This window comes from Peromyscus californicus, unplaced genomic scaffold, assembly GCF_007827085.1.
Source record: "Peromyscus californicus insignis strain IS unplaced genomic scaffold, ASM782708v3 Scaffold_8__1_contigs__length_139910024, whole genome shotgun sequence".
NCBI lineage: Eukaryota > Metazoa > Chordata > Mammalia > Rodentia > Cricetidae > Peromyscus > Peromyscus californicus.
Window position 1 is genome coordinate 76,947,278 of NW_026294606.1, and position 22,103 is coordinate 76,969,380.

Genomic DNA, 22,103 nt, shown 5'->3' on the forward strand with positions numbered 1-22,103 from the left:
GTGAATTTTAAGTGAGACAATTATTTGGCACCCTTGGTACTCTGTATTGCACAGCCATAACCGTCTGATAAACGTTAGCACTGAGTGACCTCTGTGCCTCAGTTTCTCCCTTTGTAAAATAGGAATGACAGTCATTCCTCCTTAAAGCCTAGGTGAGTGTGTGGGAGCACTTGGTAAATCCGGCAGACAGCAACCAAAGAACCATCTCTACCTGCTGCTTGTACCCCAAGCCTTAAGGAAGAGGCACACTGATCAGATGCCCGGACAGCTAAGGCTGCTTGAAACCCCAGGTCCTCACACACAGCCATGGGAACGATGACCAGTGCTCTCTGGGTTTGGACCTTGTGCATGTTCTTCCAGTGTTCATTTCAACAAGGAATACATTGTATTTTGCTAATGTATGTTTTCAAAACAATGACTTTAGAGTTATTCTTCTGTCTGGCTAATCAGAGCAGCTGTGTTCCCTGAGCATCTTACAGGATTTTCTGTGCAGTGTCCAGCTCTGGTCATTTGTGGGGAGCATCTGGGTACTGTACTCAGCACAGCAGTATTACCCAACACTTTCTCAGCTGCATTAGAACTGTAATGTAACCCCCTGGATGCAGGCTGGAGTCATTTGGGAAGATTTGAAATATAATGATGTTGGGCTCCTTAATAGTCCAATCAAATCCCCACATCTGGAGGTAGGGCCTGGACTTTGGTAGTTTTTGGTTTAAGGGTATTTTTTTAATTTTTTTTTATTATTTTAAGTATCTATGTGAGGGCCTGAGTGTATGTATATGCACCATAGGCATGCAGGTGCCCACAAAGGCCAGCAGAGGGCATCAAATCCTCTGGAACTAGAGTTACAGATAGTGATAAGCTACTACATGGATGCTGGGAACTGAACCTGGGTCCTAGAAGAGCCACAAGTGTTCTTGACCACTGAGCCATCTCTCCAGCCCCCTTTATTAAAGGCTCCCAAGGAAACGTAGATGCAGTGAAAATCCTCACTAGCTCACTTAGAAGTATTTTCCAAATTATCTGAGGATAAGAGTCTCCCGGGGAGGGCGAGGAGGTGACTCAGTAGTTAAAAGCACTTGCCTTGCCAGCTCGAGACATAGAGGTCACATCCCCAGCACTCAAGAAAATGCCATGTGGCTGTGGTGGACTGCTTGTAACTCAGCCTGAGAGGCTGAGACTAGGGCTATCTGGAGCTAGCTGGCTAGCCAGAGTAGCCGCATCTGCAAGCCTTGGGCTTTATTGGGCGGCCCTGCCTCAACAAATAAGGTTTGGGAGAATAATGGGGGAGGATTCCCAACATCAACCTTGGTCCCCCATATGCATGCACATACACATGCACCCCACGTGTTCACAACATAGATGATCACACACACACACACACACACACACACACACACACACACACACACACATATGCGCCAAAAAAAGGGAAAAAAACTCCCCTGATGTACTAGTTAAACGTAGAGATGCCTGGATCAGAACAAGATTTACTGAAGCTGAGCTTTCTCAAGGAGAAACTTGGTAATATGCATATAGACTTGTGTCATTTAAAGGTGGACTATATTCTGAGAGGCACATCATTATTTGATTTTTTGGAATTGTACGAATCTAGTAGGCAGTAGAGGACATTGCCTTTTGATGAAGCCAAGAGGTCAGCTGATACAGAATGCTGAGGCTGCCCTCAGCGTAATGCAGCCAACCAGAAGTACACTTCAATAATAAAATAAATAACACACTCATTTATTATCACGTATCATGTTTCCATAATTGTACTTGCTGTGCCTTTTGAGTAATGGGTTGCACCATAGTGTTGCCGTAGCTGTAATATCACTAGGTGGTAGGGCTTCCACTCTATTCTAATCTTCCTATAATCTTCACTGTCATATGTGTAGTCTGTCATTGACTGAAACATGCTTTGCAGTGGGGCATGACTGTTTAACATACCTGTGTGGTGATTCTCACCATCAGAGAAATGTGGGGACTCTGCCAGAGCTATGGTTCTTGGAAGCACCAGGGGACCCTGTAGGTGTTCTGTTGCCTGGTCACCCCCAAGGTCCCAGATTCTAACACGTCTAAGATACTCCTGGGCAATGGGATTTTGAAATCCCCTCGATTCAAATGTGCAGTCCCTAGCAAAGTAAATTCCCAAGACCCCCAGGACCATCACCCTGTGGGAACTTAACCCATGTATAGTGTGGTATGCTATCTAGTCACACTGAGCTGGGCTGGGAATGGGACCCTGGGACCTGGCAGTGTGCCTTGTAGGTGTCCCTTGGTGGTTCTGATGTGCTGTGATATGCTGCTTTGAAGAGCAGACTCCCTCAGATTACACAGTTGCTCTGGGCCATGCCTGGCCTGTCTGCAGGTGTCCTGGGACTGCTTGGAGAGAACACTACTCCTCCGGGGTGCTCCCTTAATCCAAGTGTTTTGAGGTTGTGAGGTTTGTGTCCTCTCTAGTACAGCCAGCATCCCTGGTGTTCCTGTGGATAGCTTGCTGCTGCCACTTAGCCCTTGGTGACAACCATGACTGGTGGGCCTTGTTTTCTTTATAGTTGGCAAAATCCTGTGACTGGGGACTGTCTTGGTCACTGTTCTATTGCTGTGAAGAGACACCATGACTCTTACGAAAGAAAGCATTTAATTGGGGGCTTGCTTACAGTTTCAGAGGTTCAGTCCATTATCATTATGGTGGGGAGCATGCCAGCAAGCTGGCACTGGAGCAGTAGCTGAGAACTACATCCTGATCCATAGGCAGAGAGAGAGATTCTGGGCTCATCAAGGGTGTTTGCAACCTCAAAGCCCTCCCCCAGCGACACACTCCTCCAACAAGGCCACACCTCTAATCCTTCTAATCATTTCACATAGTCCCACTCTCTGGTGACTAAGCATTCAATTATATGAGCCTGTGGGGGCCTTTCTTATTCAAACTACCACAGGGACCAATTTTTCAAAGGTGGTAACCCAAGTCTGATCTTGAGCATCCATCGTTGAAGCAGACAAGGGTGTTTTTTGCCTCACATAACATCTGCCTCTCTATTTTGCAGGTTTTCTAATCAGCCCGTCTTAACATGGTCCTCTCAGCCCCATATTGGTAGTGACCACGCCTACCGGAGCAGAGGCAGGCAGGAGGGCAGTGGCTTGCTGGGTCCCAGGGACTGGGACGATGTGGAGATCAGAAGAATGGCCCAGGCCCGCAGTCTGCCCATCCAAGTGAGAGAGAGCCCGTGGGAAGTTGCAGGAAGGACAGAGCATGTGATAAAGAAGGCCATTTGGGAAGAAGAGCTGAGGACGCCAGCTCCTGCTAAGTGGCACAACGTGAGCTTGGAAAGCTGGGAGCAGCCGAGGAAGTTAGGGAGGCAAGTGTCCGAGGGTGACAGAGAGAAAATGTTCCAGGACCTGTACCAGTTTGTTCAAGGAGAGCACGTGCTGACATCTCAGAACAAAAAGAAATCCCAGTCATTGCCTCGAGTTCTTTCTCCCGAGAGCCTGCGTTTCACAGAAATCCCTGTTTCACTACATGATGGGCACTTACCAGGTGTCCCCAAAGTGCCACCATACCCTCCCAGCTGCCCACCACCTTTGGAACCCACAAGGAATCTTGAGAAAGGTAGTTCCTCAGGCCCTTTTCCCCGGCCTAGGTTTGGGAAACCCCTTAAAACTCCATGTTCTGGCTCTCACCCACAGCCCAGGGGAGAAGATGCATTTCAGGACCACCAGCACAGGGACCCACGTGGCTCCCAGCCAACAAGAAGTAAGGAGTCCAGGCATGAGGTGGGCGTGCTGGATACGGGCTTGGGGCCTCCGGTGTATGTGCCTCCACCTTCATACAGGTCACCCCCGCAGCACATTCCGAACCCCTACCTTGAAGAGCCTGTGCCCAGGCACATGAGCAGCAGCCAGAGTCAACAGCAGCAACTGCCTGAGAAAGCTGAGGCCAGCTGTCCACTTCCTCCTGGCTCCCTTGTAGCGAGGAACCCCTATGATCCAACGCCTGGCACTCCCCCGCAAGGTCTCCCCCCACACCCCTATCCTTTTGCCGCCCATGGGGGTTCTATTGAGTACATTCCATTTGACGATCCACGGATCCGACACATCAAAGTAGCTCTGCCCCCAGAATACTATGAGAAGGCAAAGCTTGATGACATACCCTATAACTCTGGCATCACTACCCACGAACCAGCTCTTGGGAGAAGACAGTACGATGGTGCCCTTTTATCACCACAGGGCCCAACACCCCATTCAGGCAATGAGCAGGGCTCAGCCTTTGCTCATTCCAGTCCCCGGTGGCTGCGGGGCCATATCCCTGTGGACATGGAACATGGAGGCTTCCCTGGCCAAACAGAAGAGCCTGTCATGAGAGGACTAGGGTCTGACGTGAGAGACAGCCAGCCGGCAAGCCTTGCCTCTTCCCCGCAGCCACAGAGTGAGGGTACCTGCAAAACCTACACCAAGCTCAAAAAGTTTGAAACTGGGATTCAGACCAAGAAAAGTTCAAAGAAGAAAGCCAACGCAACCATATTTTGTTTGGTTTCTGTCCCAGTTAAGTCTGAGTCGCTGCTGCCAGATACGGATACGAACAACAATGACTTGAAGCTGGGAGCTGATAAGACGCATGGGCTGTGTCAGGGTCCAGGCCTGGAGGAGCAAAGTCTGTTGAGTATGTCTTCCACTGACCTGGAGCTGCAAGCCCTCATGGGAAGCATGGCTTGGAGAAGAACATCTCCAAGGCAAGGTCTGGGGGAGCCAGAAGATGGCCAAACTGATGACCTCAGATTCCTCCACCTCATCAAACCCAGGGAGCTCCAGCCTTCCGGCTCCTGGCCAGGCCACCAATACAGGGACAAGCAGACCCAAACCAGCTTCCCTGAAGACTCCAAAAGCTCACATCTCCCCTGTGCTACAAAGCCAGGAGAGTCTAGCAATGCAGCACCGACCCCAGCGTGCCCAGAGCCCACTGCCTCCGAAGTACACCTGCATGCAGCCTTAGCATCCGGTGACCCAAATCAGAAGCCCAGTGTACCTCACCTCCGAGGGCAGAGGTCCCTCAGCCCGTCTCGCAACAGTGCTTTCTCAAGGACTTCCCCAGCCATAAACCAGGCATCTGTGCCAAAAGGGGTCTCTGGTGAGCCCCCTGGGGCCAGCCCTGTACCCAAGCCGGAGGTGGTGAAGGGGGAGACCACAGCAGGCCAGTGCAACAGCACACAACTTTTTGGTCAGTTTCTGTTGAAACCAGTTAGCCGCCGGCCGTGGGATCTGATAAGTCAGTTAGAAAGTTTCAACAAGGAGCTTCAGGAAGAGGAAGAAAGCCATGGTGCTAGTGGGGGGAGCAGTCGTGAGGACAGTGAGACAGAACAGCCAGAGGACTGTGCTGACTCCGGAGCCAAGACCGGAAGCCGCCATGAAACCAGCCAGGAGAGGAGAGCAGAGCCTCAGCCTGCAGCGCTGGTGCTAGAGGAATCAGGGTTCCAGGCAAGACGACCTGGGAATGAGTCAGAGAATTGGAGTGAGGAACCAAGACCTGGCCGTGCACGGGCCCATCCACAGTCCCGGGGCCAGTCACAGGAGGAAGACAGCAGAGGTGTTCTTGTCCGGCAGCGGCGGACAGATGGAAGCCTGGTTGCAGAGCAAAGCCAGGAGGTTCTGAATGGGATGTGTGAGCGGGACGTTAGCATGAGTCCTCTGAGCAGGATGGCTCCCAGCGACACAAAATCAGCCCCCTTTTTCTATCTGGCAGAACTGAGAGGAAGTCAAGAACTCACTAAAGTCAGCGATGCTCTAGGGTCTGTGCAGCGGGGCAGAGAGACCCCTCCAAAGGTGGGCGGTGGTGACGAAAGGGACAGAGAAGTCCTACTGCCTCTCGCCGACAAGTACCGAGGCCTCTCAACACCAGACTTGAGGTCTTTGGGGCTCACACTGGGACAAGAGCAGAATGTCTATAAATCAGAGCCTCTGGGTATAGAGAATACCGTGGAAGTCCTCCCAAGTGAGTCTCTGCAGGAGAGGGCAGAGAGGATCCTGGGCATTGAGGTGGCCATGGAGTCCCTCCTGCCAGGTGCCAGGAGAGGAGGACAGAGCCAGCTCCCTGAGCCTGATGCAAATGCCTGCAGCCTGGAGCCATCCAGAGAGGACTCATCGCCCAGCTTGGCACCATCAGGGGGCCGCACAGTGGCCGCTGATGCCTTCTATGGCCGGAGAAAGTGTGGCTGGACTGCGAGTCCCCTCTTTGTAGGGGACAGGGCCCCTCAGGCTTCTGTGTGCTCAGATGTGGATGGGCTCCCTGCAAGCCAGGCCACCAGTCCTGAGCCTGAGAAAAAGGATGAGGAGGCAAAACCACCCTTCAAGTCCACTCTGTTCCATTTCATGGAAAAGACTTCAAGCGTGGTGGGCTCCGAAAAGAGGCTCCGAAGCCCTTCCAAAATGATCGAGAGTTTACAGGAAAAGTTGGCATCGCCCCCAAGGAAGGCAGACACAGATCGCTTGGTAAGAATGAGGGAGATCAGCTCCTTGTCTCGGATGAGGGGTCTGAATTCCAAGAGTGCAAACTCCATGGAGGAGCCCGACCACCTAAAGGCCACCACGAGTCAGGCCTGGCCTTCAGGAGGCCTTATGTACCCGAGTGGTAGAGACCAGGGCTGGCACGCAGGACATCTGTCCTCTGTCTCTCAGGATGTCATCCCTCAAGAAGAAAATGGGCATCCGGAAGTGCCGAAGGAGAAGCTGTCCAATCAGGACTTGTGGTGTGCAGGTGAGGAGTCGGGCCGGAGGGCAGGTGCTGCTGTTAGTTTGGAGCTGTGTGACCATCAGAAGCATGACTAGTTGCTGGGTATCCTAAGCTCAACGCTGGCAATGGTTCCATAGAAAGGTGTTTCCTACAGGTGTGGTGGCTCACACCTGTAGACCCAGCACTGGGGGGCTGATGTGGAAAAAAACTTGAAGGCCAGCCAGGGCTACAAAGCAAGATGTCATCCTTTAAAAAAAGAAAGGAAGGAAGGAAGGAAAGGAGTGAAGGAAAGAAAGAAGGTCTGGTGAGGTGGCCAGCAGGTCAGGGCACTTGCTGTGCACGCTTGGTGACTAAGCTCCCTCCCTGAGACCCAGGTAAAAGTCATAGGAGAGAACGCGGTTCACAGAGTCATGGACCTCCTCACGTGCACAACAAGAACAGGGAATACATTAAAAGCAAACAAATAAGCTCATTTTAAAAAATTACCCAGAAGCTTTCCCAACTAAGAATCGAGATCTTGTCCTGTGTTTTGAATGATTATATTACTGGTTTAGTTGACTAAGAAAACAGCTACATAAAATTATCCGTGTAAACAACTTCTCGGGCCTCTGACTATGTTGCAGAGGTTGAACATTATACAGAGCACTCCATCTTGGCTGTGGCAGCTCAGTGGCACATGCTGGCTACAGAACATTTATGCTCTTGTTTTCTGCCAGAATAATAGGCATTCACCCACATGACCCTGTTGATCGCTCTTTGTCAACTGGTTATTTTTACTTTGTTATTGTTTTGAGATGAGGTCTGTCTTCTCCAACCAGGCTGGCCTCAGACTCAGAGATCCATCTGCCTACAGAAGCCAGAAGAGGGCATCAGATCCCCTGAAACTGAAGTGACAGACAGTTGTACAGATATAAAATACACACCCAGGTTTTAAAGTCTCAGTACAGAAGAACCTGAAATAGCTTAATAATTTTACATTGAAATGTTACATGTTGAATGATAATATTTTGGAATGATTAATAGAATATATTTTGGACATATAAAGTATACTATTAAAGATAATTTTACCTATTTCTTTTTATTTGTTTTAATGTAGTTATCAGGAATTTTAAAATAACATTACATGGCTCACACTATTTTTGTTGGATCTAGACTGTGAGCTAAAGAACTTATTGTTTCAGAGAATTCTTTCCATAGCTCCCTGTATGTGAGTCCTTAGCCTCAACTTTGGGTGTTGGGATGCGGGTACATTGTGTGGTGTTGTCTTCAGTGTACCAGAAACCGAAGGGAGCAATTCAGTGCCCAGTGCCTGTGTGACGTGAGGCTCCGCCTCTCCCTCATTAGGAGTGTGGCACTTCACATTCTCTGTTAGCAACCCTCCACTGTGTTCTCAGCACATGAGAGGACGTCTTTGCTCACAGACATCCTCAGAATCAGCATACCTTGAGCTCCAAATATAGCACTGAGTTATAACTATCTTCTTGTGTGGTCACATGGTGTTGCTAAGGGTAGTGTCAAGCGGTGTTAAATCATGGGAATGCTTCTTAGCCAGGTGGCCCTGGGGCAGTCCATCCTGTAAGCAGGCTCAGGCAGCTCCCCTAAGTGCCAGCTCTGTCCCTCTAGTCTGTAGCGCCTGCAGAGTGCTCCCAGCACAATCTTAGTTTTCAATATCTCAGTGCCTAGCGTGTAAGCGTGTGCCAGTCAGAGGGAAAAGGACATGGTGTAGCTTTGGGCTGCAGGGGATGGGATAGAGGCTCTTCATATGGCATCTTTTTCCAGGTGCATTGCAGGACATTGTTTTCTATAAAATTAGACCATCCTGCAGGCTTTTAAAAATCATCTTTTAGGCTCTGGTGAGCCTTGCTGTTACTTTTTCTCTATCTTCGTTGAGGTATTCACAGTAAGTGTGTAAGATGCCACTGTCTTTAAGATGCACATTATGTTTGAGTGACCATATATTGTGTGCTAAGTAAGATAATCAAGCTAATTAACATAGCCTTCATCTAACAGCCTCTTGAATGGAGGTCAAGAGCACATGCCCTTTGCTAACTACATCCACCCTGATGTGCTAACCTCAGCACACCTGTTCATCTTACAGGTGCAGTTTTATACTCTCCCAATATCTCCCCTCTTTTCCAACCCCTAGCTCCTAGAAGCCACCATCCTATTCTGTTAATACAGGTGTAACTTAAAGAGAAATTCTGCATGTGGCATCACACAGTGTTGTGCTTTCTTAGCTTAGCACAGTGTCCCCAAGGTTCATCATCTGTATCATTGTAAATGACAAGATTTCCCCCTTTTTGAGGCTGAGTAATGTCCCACTGTGTGTATATTTATGTATAAACAGACATTTTCTTTACTCATTCATCTGTTGGCAGACACGTGGGTTCTCACCTCTTGGCATAGACAGTGCTGTATGAACAGTACAGTGGGCATGGATGTGCAGCCATATTGATTTCCTGTCCCAGTAGTGAGATTGCTAGATTATGTAGTAATTCTATTTTTGTATATATTTTTGAAGAATATCTGTTTTAATGGCTATCTTATACTCTTACAGATTTGTCAACCATTTTCTCACAAAAATTTAGGAATGTTAAGGCAGTGAGCTCTGACCACAGGAGGCTCACGATTGAGCCTCAGGTGTGCCAAGCTTCCAGAGCTCCGAGGGTGAGAGCCTCTGCTCAGCAGCACATGTTTCCTATTTCGGGGGCGGTTGGCATTACTGTCCCTCAGTATAGTGCTCCATTTGGGAAATCCAGGTCATCTGGGCTCAGTGTGAGATTCTTCCAGTGCAGGCTGTAGAAGGTCATCGTGGTGCGAGAAGGTCCTAGAAAGTGTGCTGACAAGCAAGCAGCCAGTCCTGGTCCTTCCTGATGGCTGGTAGCAGCTGGAGACAGGAAACCTCTTCTTTCTGGCCATGCATGTGACATTTTAGGTTCCCCAAGCCTTGAAGAGAAGAATTTGTTCATAAAGATGCTTTCAGTCCCTCTCAAGGATGGATAGGAATGCAGGGTTCTGAGTTCAAATCTCTCCAACCCAAAGCCAACTGTAGCAGCATGTCTGTAATCTCAGTGCTGAGATGACAGCCAAGACTGGATTTCTGGAGATCATTGGCCAGCCAGATCAGACAAGTGAGTGAGCTCCAGGTTCAGTGAGAGACCTTACCTCAAAAAATAAGGTGGTCATACAGGGAAAGAAAAAATTAAGAACAAAGTGGAAAGCAATTGAGGAAGACATCCAGTACCAACCTCTGGCCTCTGCACACACTTGTATGTACACACACACACACACACACACACACACACACACACACACAGAAAACATCAAAATGAATCAGCATTAGGGGGTTGAGTGGCATTAGCACATGCCTTTATTCCCAGCACTCTGGAGGCAGAGGCAGACCAATCTCTGAGGTCAGCCTGGTCGACATAGTGAGTTCCAGGACTATACAGAAAATAATAATAATAATAATAATAATAATAATAATAATAATAATAATAATAATAATAAAGGGCTTAATAAATATTGGTGTTTGTTTTAAAAAAAAGAATCAGCATTAGGTCAAGGTGTTGCTGCTGGTTAAGGGTCAGTGAGTTTATTATTTATATTGTACTATGGCCATCAGTATACTGAATAACTCAGCTTTGCTCATCTGTATTTATTTGGTAATGATCGTGCACATTCCTTGAAAACAGCATTTCAGCCATAGTTTCTTACTCCTTGGTGAAATAAGTTTGCTAAAGTATCTAAAAATCCGTTTTCTATACGTGTGAGTTTTGTTCTCTAATGTACTTATAGTCTGAGGATTAAACATAAAACATGGCAGGTGAATGTCCCACTGATCTTCCTTCTTGTTCGCAGAGTCATATGATCCCAGCCGAGTGGAGAGGGTGTGATGGATGCTGGTGAAGACCCCACTACCTTGGCTAATGGAGTGTTCTCTGGTTAACTCACCTGTCTTGTCCAGGCTGACTCTGGAAACTGCTGGGTTTCCAGCATTCCGACTCCTCCTCTGCCTGCCAGTGGGAAATCCGTCATCCCTACAGAATTGTTATAGAGCTAAAGCAGTGGTGTGTAGACACCTTCTGTCTTTATAGCATGGATATATAATTCCTATATTTAGAAATGAGTTTTCACATCAGTTCCCCTTCCTGGTGGATTAGGCCGAGCTGGTAAATAGCTTGGTGTTAATCTGGTTTTATGTGAAAAATCAAATGTGGAAGATGCAGTGGGTGATTTTGATTGGACCATAATGCCATGCATTCCCTGCTGCATCTCCCCAGCTCATGCTCATGTTTAGGGGTGTGGCCTAGGCCCTCCGCTTGGTATTTGAACACTTACAGTTGAAGGAGAATATGCGTGACTATGTATGGCCCGTTTCTATTACTCCACCTTGGGCAGCGTGGGGTAACTGGTAAGTAAGTGCGTGCTCCCAGACTGACAGCAGCTTCCTCGTGTCCCCGCAGGTCACACTTGCACTGTAACTCACCCAAGGGGTGAGTCACGGCATGGGAGCCAACGCGCCGCGCTCTGCTTTGCACTCAGTCTTTCCTAGGTCTTACTCTCTGTGAATGTCTAGATATTCTTTATATGAAAAGTAATTGCTGGTTTAAAATAGACCATGGTAACAAAGTAACTATATTTCTTTTTATAAAATGGCTATTTTTCTATGATGTATAAACTGTTCTTAGGTGGCAGATTTTTAAGGAAGTGCTATTTTATTTAAGAGTCTATCCCTGTGTGTGTGAGGGGCCCAAGAGGGCCCACCTCGGCTCCAAAGCCGTTACCCCTGCTCCAACTTCAGCTCTGCCCCTTTGAACGCAGTGTCAGAGTGTCAGTGAAGACCAATTCCAAGTTCATTCATCATCACAAATATGCTTTGCCGCAGACGGAGCTGGGAGGGTACATTTCAAGTCACCCCTCTCAAAACTGGCTGACAACTTGACGGTCATTTGCAGCCATGTCCGCTAGGATTGCCAGAACCTCATGGTTTCATCTTGTATTTCTGTGGGGAATCTGCGGAGAAGAAACTTTTCTCTTGACCGCCACCTTGCTCCTTTAAAGAAAGATCTATTTTTGTCTAGAATGACCCTGATTCCCTGATCTTGCATATTCTAAAAAGTGCTTGGAGACAGTACATAGGTGGCATCTGCGTGTGCATATGCCGTGATGGAAGTATCAAGAGGCCTGTGGTTCTACTACTGCATTTGCCTGCATAGTTCATGCATTTTGTGGCAGTTCACTCTTCTGTCTGAGGAAGACACCCTTGCTAGCTAACATTTTCCAAAGGTTTTGTCCCCTCCTTTTCCCTCCCTCCCTCCCTCCCTCCCTCCCTCCCTCTTCTTTCCCCTTTTTTTGCTTCCCTCTCTATTAATTTTTTTTTGAGACAGTTAATCTATTTTCAGACATGTCAAATTCCTCTAGTGTGAGTCCATGGCTGGTCTGTCCTCTGGCCCTAAGACAGATTTTGACGGCCTCTTACCTACACAATATTATTTTATTTCCTAAGAACCTCACATGTTCTGACTGGACCACACAGAACAGAATCCAAATAGACCGACACACCTTCCTAGATGTCCATACCTGCAGTCTTGGCTTGCACCTGTTCCCCATGCTCGTCTGCGTCCAGAGCTTGACTCTCTCTCATGGAAAGGGGTGTGGGATGTAGGTCTCCCTGGGGCAGTGGACAAGCAAGTTGGTGATCTGCAGTGGTGGTCGAATCATCTGCTAGGGCTCAGTGAAGGCTGAGCCACCTCCTGGACTTTGTGGGGCTGCACATCCCTCCTTAAAATGAAGTGGAAAGGCCCTGTGCATGTGTCCACATGTGCAGACCCCATGTCTGCATGTCTGTGTGCACACTGGTGCTGTACTGACTTCCTGTCAAATGACCTGATACCATCTAAAGACTTTTTAAGAGAAAGAGAAGGATCCTGAAGGAAAACTGTCGTGCCTTATGTATCTCAGTCTGAAATGGGATGCTCTTCCACTTGGTCTTGTTTGAAATCATATCATGCTTCCCTACAACCATTCGGTCAAAATAGTGAATAGTTATACTTTAACCTTAATTTTTCCAGATTCAAGCCCATATACAAATCTTTTGGAAGGAAGTGGTAACATTACACTTTACCTTTTTATTTTACCTTTAACTTTTCATATCCAAGGTAATATATATCTGACCAAAAACTGTTTTGCTGAGGTCTTGAGTTCAATACTAACCATCATTCCCTATGTAAATTTCACATGTGCCCTTGACTGTTGGTGGAGAAAGTTTCCCACGTTCTGTGTTTGTCAATTGCTTTTCTCATTTCATATGTTAGTATTCAATAATTTGGAACTTGTAAAATTAAAAGTTATGATTTTGACCATTTGAACTAAAAATGATAGGAGGAATTGTGCCTGTGTTGTTTCTGGAATAGCAGGAGGGGGTTAATGGTAGTCTTTGGCCTCTGTGGGGGAATTTTTCTGAAGGATTGAAGATGAGGTATCTACTACCATATTCAGTTGTGTTTCTGTCAGCCCCGGAACCCTCTAAAGATGCAGTTGGCCTCTGGACAGGACCATCAGAATCGTTTCCACATTTATAAACATTTATTTCCTTTATTAATAAAGACCCTGAATGTGCATCACCTTCGGTATTGTGGCTCCCTTACTGGGACAGTAGAAGTGGGTTCTGGTTGAATTGAAAGCCACAAAAAGGATTGCTAGCTGCAAAAGCATATGTCATCCTGTGGTGCCCAAAGAGTGTGTCTGCCCGATTCAACTTTTTATTGTTTGTTTGAAATGATTAGATAATAAATACACCATCATTGGCCCAGTGCCTCCTCCAAAGTGACCAGGGCAGTAGAAGTCTTGTGAGCAGTTGTTAGCGGTGGGAAGCACCATGTGCGGGATCGGCTGTGCAGGGGGGGGGGGGGGGGGGGGGGGGGGGGCAGCTGGAGTTGGGGTGAGGCGGGAGTACAGCTAAAGCTGTTGCAGCCAGGGATTCGTTTTCTTTCTGCTTTGTTTTTGACTGCACATTCTGTACATCTGTGTGTGGGAGGAAAATTGCCACTCAGGACAGGATCTAAGAGACACATTCCAAATGGCCTTTGAAGAGCCTGAATGGTGGGAGGTCCTTGTCCCAGAACATGGGTTGTTTCACTCCCTGACCCTCAATTGGAAGAAGAGGGAAGCGATCAAATACCACCATAGAAAGACTGGTCCCCAGCCTGTATGTTTTGTTAAAAAGAAGAATGGTGAGGTCAAGTCTGTAAATTCAGACCGCAGCCCCTTGAACAGGTCCCTGTGGTCTGACCGCCTGCTCACTTGAACAGTCCAGGCTTCAGCAGCCTTGTGGGAGGCAGCCTAGACTCCTGCCTGTTGGTGGCCTTGACTTTGAGAGCCTCTGTCTCAATTGGGATTATTAATGTAGCAGAGGCCAGGGAGGAGCTTGGGAGGCTGCCGACAGCCCAGTCTACAGTCCACTGCAAGCCTCACAGGACAGAACCACCCTGCTGCTGCAGCCTCTCCCAGGTCCACCTCCCTGCACCTCACAGCAGAGCCCAGGTGCGTGACACTGAGCAAGAGGGAGACCCAGGCAAGTTCAGGACGAGAAGCAGAACTCGGCAATGAAAACCACATGTCAGAGTCAAGGAAAACCGTACCCTCTATCCAGATGGTACAAATCAGCAAAGTCCTTATCATCTGGGTCCGCTGCCACTCCAGCCCCCCACTGAAGCCTGTCAGGCAAGCTGAGCATGCCAGAAATCATAAAGGGTGGTAAGGATAAGGCCCTGGAACCTGTAGGAACCTTGTGTCTGCTCATTCTTTTGCCCAGCTTCCTTAGCACTTAAGGCAAGTGGAAAGGGTCCTGGAGACTGCCCTGTGGTCACCTCCAGATGGGACAGTCTAGGAGACTTGAGCCGTGGGAGGTAAAGGCAGGCGAGGAATAATCAATCACATGGAGCAAGGCAAAACACAGCAAAGTAGCAGGTGGAATGGCAGGATGGAGGCCTCCAAGGAGCCTGCTTCTCTATACAGTGTAGATACCTTTACTCTCTCAGAGTGGCTAGCCAGCTCTTAACCTGTGCTCCAGATAACAGTTTCACAAAACTGTCTGTGTTCGCCATCTAACTGGTCCAGAAGCTGCCTGGATGCCAAGTGCGATGGCTCAGGATATGGGTACTGCAGGGACAGATGGCATAGCACCTTTACTCTCCACCAGAACTCATTGGGGTGGAAGGTCCTGAGTGTGGCTTCCCCCACAGAGACTCACTGACGCAGTGACCTATGATCCATTCCAAGAACTGGGTACAAATTTCCAGTCACTCATGGACCACTCTTCAGTTCTGGGCTTTCTTATCTACCTCTCTTGCTGGGATAGATGCATCTGACTTACAGAAACGGCTCGGCACGAATGGGTTTCCAGAGCATGGAGAACATAGCCATGCTTGATGTTAGGGAGAAAGTTCTGTTAGGGAACTTTGCAGGCTTTAAATAAGGGTCTTTATCCTTCAGGGATTCTGCCTGTCCAACATGGCTGTTCTGTAAGCAGATAGAGACTCTGTGTCCCATCATGCTCTTGGCTTGTTGCTGCTAGTTAAACTAGTAAACCAAGCTGCGGTTCCCAAGTTTTAAAAACTGGGGGCCAGTGAGATGGCTTTGTGGGTAAAGGTGGTTGGCAATGAGCCTGATGACCTAACTTTAATCTCTGACCAACACGGTGGAAGGAGGGAACTGACTCCTGCGACTTTTCCTCTGACTTCCACATGTGTGCTCTGGGACACATGCACACAACACGTGGATCAGTGGAATGGGCCAGAGGGATGAGTCCACAGAAAGGTTCTTGCCTCCAGCCTTGATGACCTGAGTTCAGTTCGTGGGACCCTTATGGTGAAAGGAGAGAACTGACTTCTACAAGTTGTCCTCTGACCTACATACACACACACACACACACACACACACACACACACACACACACACACACACACACATACACACGCACAATAACAATTTTAAAACAATAACAATTTTAAAAAGAAATGCATCCTTCCTCCCAGCTGGAACTTCTGTCTCTCCCTCTCCCATGGCTTTTGCATGCCAGTTTCTTCTCTGCCTAGATGCCGTGTGTGTGGCTCAAGCTTGCTTGTTCGGGGCCTTGGAGGCCATCCAAACTTTCAGTTCACATTAAGATGTCAGTTTCAAAGTAAGGACTTAGCCCAACTTGGTTGATAATTTAATTCACAGATTAAGGTACAAATGAAAAGTCCCCTCGCCAAAGCAGCACTGTAAAATGAAACACAACTCCTAGGACTGGTGGTCCCACCCTAGGCCTGGCTCTGCTATTAACCAGCCTTGAACTTGGCCACCCACCCTGGAATGGGAGAAAGGGATTGAACTTTCTATGGTTCGTTCCAGCTCTGAGATTGGGTGACTGGTTTTTGGCAAGCCTGGAATTCATAGGAATCCTTGCCCTGCCAGAGGGGCAGAAAAGGAGACAGTTGGAAGTTGCGGCTGTGTGGGTCTGAACCCGGACCTCCCGAGGACTGGAGCTCTGCTGTTGTTACCTCAACCAGGGTGGTCCTTTTCCCACTTCCCTTGCCTCACTGTAACTCTGCATCCACTCAGGGCTGGTGATACTGAATTCTGGGGCAGGCCATGGGGTATTTACGAGCCTGGCTGCAGCCCACAGCACAGAGGTCAACGGTCCCTGTAGATGGCCTTTCTTGGGGTGTGGAGCGTGAGGTCTTCACATGCTCTCAGGTGTAGAGTTGCTCCCATCAGGCTTGCTTAGACCCACATGTGGCCTCTTTTCTGGGTGTTCAGTCTACAGGCTGTCAATGTTGTCATTGGCAGGGAGGGATCTGGGGACATCGTTTCAAGGGGATCAGTGTTGGTCCATGGAGCCAGTGGACCCTGGTTTGGTTTCAGTGGGAGAGCCCAACTGTAGTTTGAGTTTAAAGAGGTCCAGACACTCCATTTGCTGTTCCTTTCCTCACTGCCTCTGTCCTGTGCTTCCTACAACCTTGGCTGCTAGAATAGAACCAGCTCAGCCCTACTGGAATATTCTGAACTTAGGATAGCAGGGCCAGTTTGTGTAGAGATGCTGTGCCTTTATTTACCTAGCATTTGTTTTGGGTACTTCAAACACACAACATGAAGACGAGGAATGAAGCACTATCAATTCCTTACTGTGTGCCACACATATCATACATGCTGACTAGTCTAATGGGACACCAAGAGGACTCAGGGTGAGTAATCGCTCCTGGCACACTGCTTGCAGCAACACAAGGATCCAAGCCTGTTTCTATAACCAAGTGCATGCTAGTCATCTTAGCTTCCCGCGCCCTAAGAAGATAATGGAACCCCCTATTGAATTAGAAAATGCAAAGGCAGAGTTCTTACAATACTGCATGTTTGTGAAGATCGGGTGTGGCTATCCATGCCAGTGCTGCACTCAGCAGTGGCTTAAACAAGGTGGGAGCTTATTTTTATCACCTTCTGAAGGAACCTAGAAGTAGGCAGTTCAGGCCTGGCATGTTGGTTCAATGGAGATTCTGTTCCAGAATCCTCATACAGTAGCTTCCATCCTAAAGGAACCTCATGGACCAAGAAGGCTGTTGGTGCCAGCTATCGCCAATACTTCCTAGATAGCTATTGAGAAGCTATTGAGAAGAATTCTCCTCCCAGATAAATTAATTCCCATTGAAGAGTTTCCCAGGAAATCCTACATTTCTAAACCCATATTTCATTTCTAAGAAGTCAAATGGTCACATTAGCTTCAAGGACGTCCAGAGACTTCTGTGTAACTGGGCACCACTGTGGATAGTCAATATTCTGTTACTAATGAAGACAGTGGCCATAGGTATTGCCTGGCATCCAGCAGGTTTGGCATACTTTCTCTAGGGCAGGTGGACACTGGTCAGGCAGTAGGGCAGAGGAGCATGTGTATGCCAGATTCTGGGAAAGTTGTTGAGACAGGACTCTCCTACCCAGGCACACTGAAGGTCCATCTCATGGAAAACTGAGCATGCTCAGAGACAAGGGCACTTTCAATAGTGTTTAGTGTTTCACTGGAGCCAAGGACCAGCTATGGGTGAAAGGGCAGCCCTGGCCACCTGGCACTGCAGTCTACAGGGACTATGGGACACAAACACAGACCCCTGGACATATGTGGACTGGGTAGATTGGTCAGAGAAGGAACCCAGGGTTGGAGAAAACCAGCAGAGCTCACACAGCCCTGTAGACTGATTTTTCTCTAGACTGCCAGCTCACAAATAACAACATGGAGACTTACTAAAAGACTTACGAAAGCTCAGCCTTTGCTTATTCCTAACTAGTTCTTATAACTTAAATTAACTTATATCTTTTAATCGATGTTCTTTTACGTGGCTCAGTTGCGTTTACTCTGTGCTGCCCATCTGCTTCCTCTGTGTCTGGCTGGCAACTCCACCTTTCTTCCTCCCAGTGCTCTCTCTCTGCCCAGATGTCCTGCCTGTCTCTCCTGCCTAGCTATTGACCATTCCGCTTTTTATTACACGGATCACAGCAATACATCTTCACAGTATACACATGTCCCATAACACAGCCCCTTTACCCATCCGCTCCCCGAAGAACCAGACCCCCTTCCCCCTCGAACACTGCTGAGTCAGCATGACTGGCTTCCACCTTACTCACTTCAAAACTTCAAGCTAAGGGAGGCCACAGCTACTGTGTCACAAAAACTCCCAAGCAGTCCTGTGGAGGGACCTACACCAGCTTGCATTGGGCAGGGGTCTTCAGCCCTGGACAGACCTTCAAATAACAAGCCAGCGTCTCGGATGCTGCTTCTTACAATGGCCTCCAAGCTGCAGCACCACCACCCCCAGAAGCAACATGGGTTCCTAGATGATGCCTGCGTGCGGCAACATAAACAGAGGAATTCGCTGTCTTTTAAACTGCTGTGCGGGATGGCTGGTTTAGCAAAGCAGAAACTGTGTTTATGATGCTTGACCTTGAACCTGAGAAAGTTAGAAGACAAAAGGAAAACTCGTCACTGCTGTTGAGAAAAGTATAGAACGGAGGTCATTGCATTGTCTCACACATGCTCTCTCTCTTCTCCCCTGCACTCCCCCACTCCCGCCTCTTTCTCTAGGACCCCACCCCTACACTAGGCAAACACTCTATCACTGAACTGCCACTGAGTTGCCCTGAGAACATGGATGTTGATGGCCCCATCATTTTGACCTGGTGTCCACCCTTTCTGTCTTGAACTAGGAAAGAACAACGAGAAGCTGGCAAGGTGTGACCTCCAACCTCTGTCATTGGGAGAGGCCTTTTATGCATGAGCTTAGATGGATGAACATAGTTCATGCCAAACTTTTAAAGTGACTCTTTCCTTCAACGATGTTTCTCCCTGAGGATTTCTTGACAGCCATAATTACACCCGTATCACAACTGGCACAGCTCCATCCCAAGCATGCAAGGACATACAGTGAGGAAAAGCTCAACTCTGTAGAATGCTTCATTTCCTTTACAGTGGCTGCTATGATTGAGGTTGCATGCTTCCAAAGGACACCTCAGTGGCTTCATTTGCCTCTTAAGCAAGCAACAGCTCAAATGACAGAGCCATTACAAGGGTCGTGTATCACACTGAAGGAGTGTCACCTGAGGAAATAAAATACGCATGGCCGAGTAGGGCTCATCAGTACACCTTGACCACCTTGCAGGGCTCGTCAGTACACCTTGACCACCTTGCAGGGCTCATCAGTACACCTTGACCACCTTGCTCATGCTCTGCGTTTCTCCTGATGCCATTGGCTTGAGAGAGAGGGATGCTATCTGATGAGCTGTTTCTGAAGAAACAGGCACACACACACACACACACACACACACACACACACACACACACACACACTTTGAGACAGAGTCTAGTTATGTAGCCAAGGCTGGCCTCAAACTCGGGGCAATCCTGCCTCAGCCTCTTGAGTTCCTCAATAACGCTGAGTGCATTTTACCCAGCATTGCAAGCTATTTGGTTTCTATAAAGATGGAGGCCAGGGCATGCATTTATTTGAGTTTATGGAGTGCAAGTTGAAAATGCAGCCACGTGTCAATGCATAGATAGTATGTGGTTTGAGTAATAAATATCCCATTGTCCCTTCCATTTAGGTGCCTGTTCCTTGGCTGGTGGCCCTGTTTGGGGAGGCTTCGGGGGTATGCTCTCGCTGGAGGAGTTATGTCACTGGGGGTGGGTTTTAAGAACTTAGGACTTGCACCATGTTGAGCTGGTTCTCTTGGCTTCCCAGCTGTCACTTGAGTTGTACTTGTAGCCATGCCTGGGGCTTGCTGCCCTGTGTCCCTGCCAGGATGGTGATGGACCCTTATCCCTCTGGGTTACTAAGACAGACAGTCACTATGATACCAAGTGTCTTTAGTTAAGGTTCCTGTTGCTGTGATAAATCATGGCCAAAAAGCAGCTTGTGGAGGAAGGGTTTTTTTTGTTTTGGTTTGGCTTGGTGTTTTGAGACAAGGTGTCTCTGTGTAATGGTGTTGGCTGTCCCAGCTGTCCTAGAACTTGTCCTGTAGGCCAGGCTGGCCTTGAACTCACAGCGATCTGCCTGCCTCTGTCTCCTGAGTGTTAGGATTAAAGGTGTGCAGCACCACCACCGCCCTGCACTGAGGAAAGGGATTATTTGGCTCACATTTCTCGGCTCACAGTCCATTGAGAGAAGTCAGGGCAGGAACTTAAAGCAGGAACCTGGCGGCAGGTACTGGAGCCGAGGCCATGGTGGAATGATGCCTGCTGCTTTGCTCCTCTCGGCTTGAGCATCCTGCTTTCTTATACACCCTAGGACAACCCGCCCAGGAGTAGCACTGCCCACAGTGACCTAGGCCCTCCCACGTCAAACATTAAGCAAGAAAATGTCCCACAGGTTTGTCCTCAGGGCAGTCTGGTGGAGCCATTTCCTCAACTGAAGTTTCCTCTTCTCTAGTGACTCCAGTTTGTGACACACTGACATTAAGTAAACAGGACACCGGGCTTCAGAGATGACAGAGACAGAGGAAATGATGCACAAAACTGCCTCCAGCGGAAACGCTGCTCGTAGAGCAGAATTGCTGAAGGTGCATGGCAGTCCTGTGCAACACAGGGAAGCCAGGTTATTTCATGAGGGGCCCTTGTCATGTAGGAGAGGCTCCTGGGAAGTGGAAAGTTCTCCAGAGTTGGACAGTGCTGGGCCCCCACAGCCCTTGGGGAGAGGAGGGCGGCCACCTCCAGCACCCAGCACGCAGGAGGCACCTGCTGCATCTGAACACTAGAGGGCAGTATATGCTTGTGCCAGGGAGAATCCGGGCCCAGAGGCACTGGTGGCCATGCTCCATCTTCCAGGAGCCCAGGCCCTGTGAGGCACTACCACAGAAGAAAGGCTTTTAGAGGCCCATCCTGTTCTCGGGACCCCTGTTGTAAGCGTCTCTGTGCCTTGCAGCCAAATAGAGTCTGCAGCAAGTGGGACCTTGGCCACTTACTCTGTGATACAGGGAGTCATCTGCAGAAAGGATGTCTGGGGATTGACTGGGTGTATGGGAGGGGCTTAGCATAGTGCGCCTCAGCAAATGCTCAGTGCTCAGTGCTAGTCAGTAGTCATCCTGCTAACCAGGACAAGAGACTTGCTGTCGTTTGGGTGAGTGCCCACAAAGACCCACATGGTAAAAGCCTGGTCCCCAGCTGGTGTTACTGGCATATGCTGTAAACCCTTAATAAGTGAGCTTCAGGAGACTGGAAGTAAGGTCATGGGGGGGGGGGGGGCTGTGTGTGCGTGTGCGTGTGCGTGTGCGTGTGCGTGTGTGTGTGTGTGGTGTTAAACATTTGGAAAGGGAAAAGACATGGGCTAGGCTGGATTTGATTTTTGGATGGTAACATCAAACTTTCAGAGTGGGATTATTAATTTTGTGAAACCTTGATTTGTTTTTATTTTCAAAGATACGTAAACTTTCAAATCTGCATGCTTATGTGTGTGTGCCACAGTGTGTGTATAGATGTCAGAGGACACCTTAGGAGTCAGCCCTACCACCTTGTTTGAGACAGGGTCTCTTGTTTGCTGTTGTGTAGACCAGGCTAGCCAGCCTTCAAGCTTCCAAGGATCCTCCTGCCTCTGCCTCCCATCTCACCACAAAAGTATTAGGATTACTGATATACACTATTGTGCTCAGCTTCTAAATGGGTCCTGGGGATTGAACTCAAGTCCTTATCCTTGCCACAAGGGTGACAGCAAGCACGTTGCTCACTCAGCCATCTCTCCAGTCCCTACTTAGGGAATTTTAAACAGTTCCTCAAGATGAGGCTAACAGACTGTGGGGTCTGAGGCTTGGAACTCTGGTTCTGCAGCATTCAAGATGGTAATGGCTGTCCTCTCGTGACGCT

General features: G+C 48.5%; 1 protein-coding gene across 5 annotated transcripts in view; it reads left to right on the top strand.

The window, feature by feature from the left end:
• Positions 1-13,350, top strand: part of Jcad (junctional cadherin 5 associated) — an 82,871-nt gene extending 69,521 nt beyond the window's left edge. For 4 of the 5 annotated variants that reach the window (XM_052727402.1, XM_052727401.1, XM_052727404.1 and 1 more), the window contains 2 exons: positions 3,048-6,748; positions 10,586-13,350. In XM_052727402.1, the coding sequence (XP_052583362.1) occupies positions 3,048-6,748; positions 10,586-10,620 (3,736 nt within the window). In that variant the 3' untranslated portion in view covers positions 10,621-13,350. The remainder of the gene's footprint in view (positions 1-3,047; positions 6,749-10,585) is intronic. The other variant, XM_052727403.1, reaches the window with a different exon arrangement.
• Positions 13,351-22,103: the final 8,753 nt, after the last annotated feature.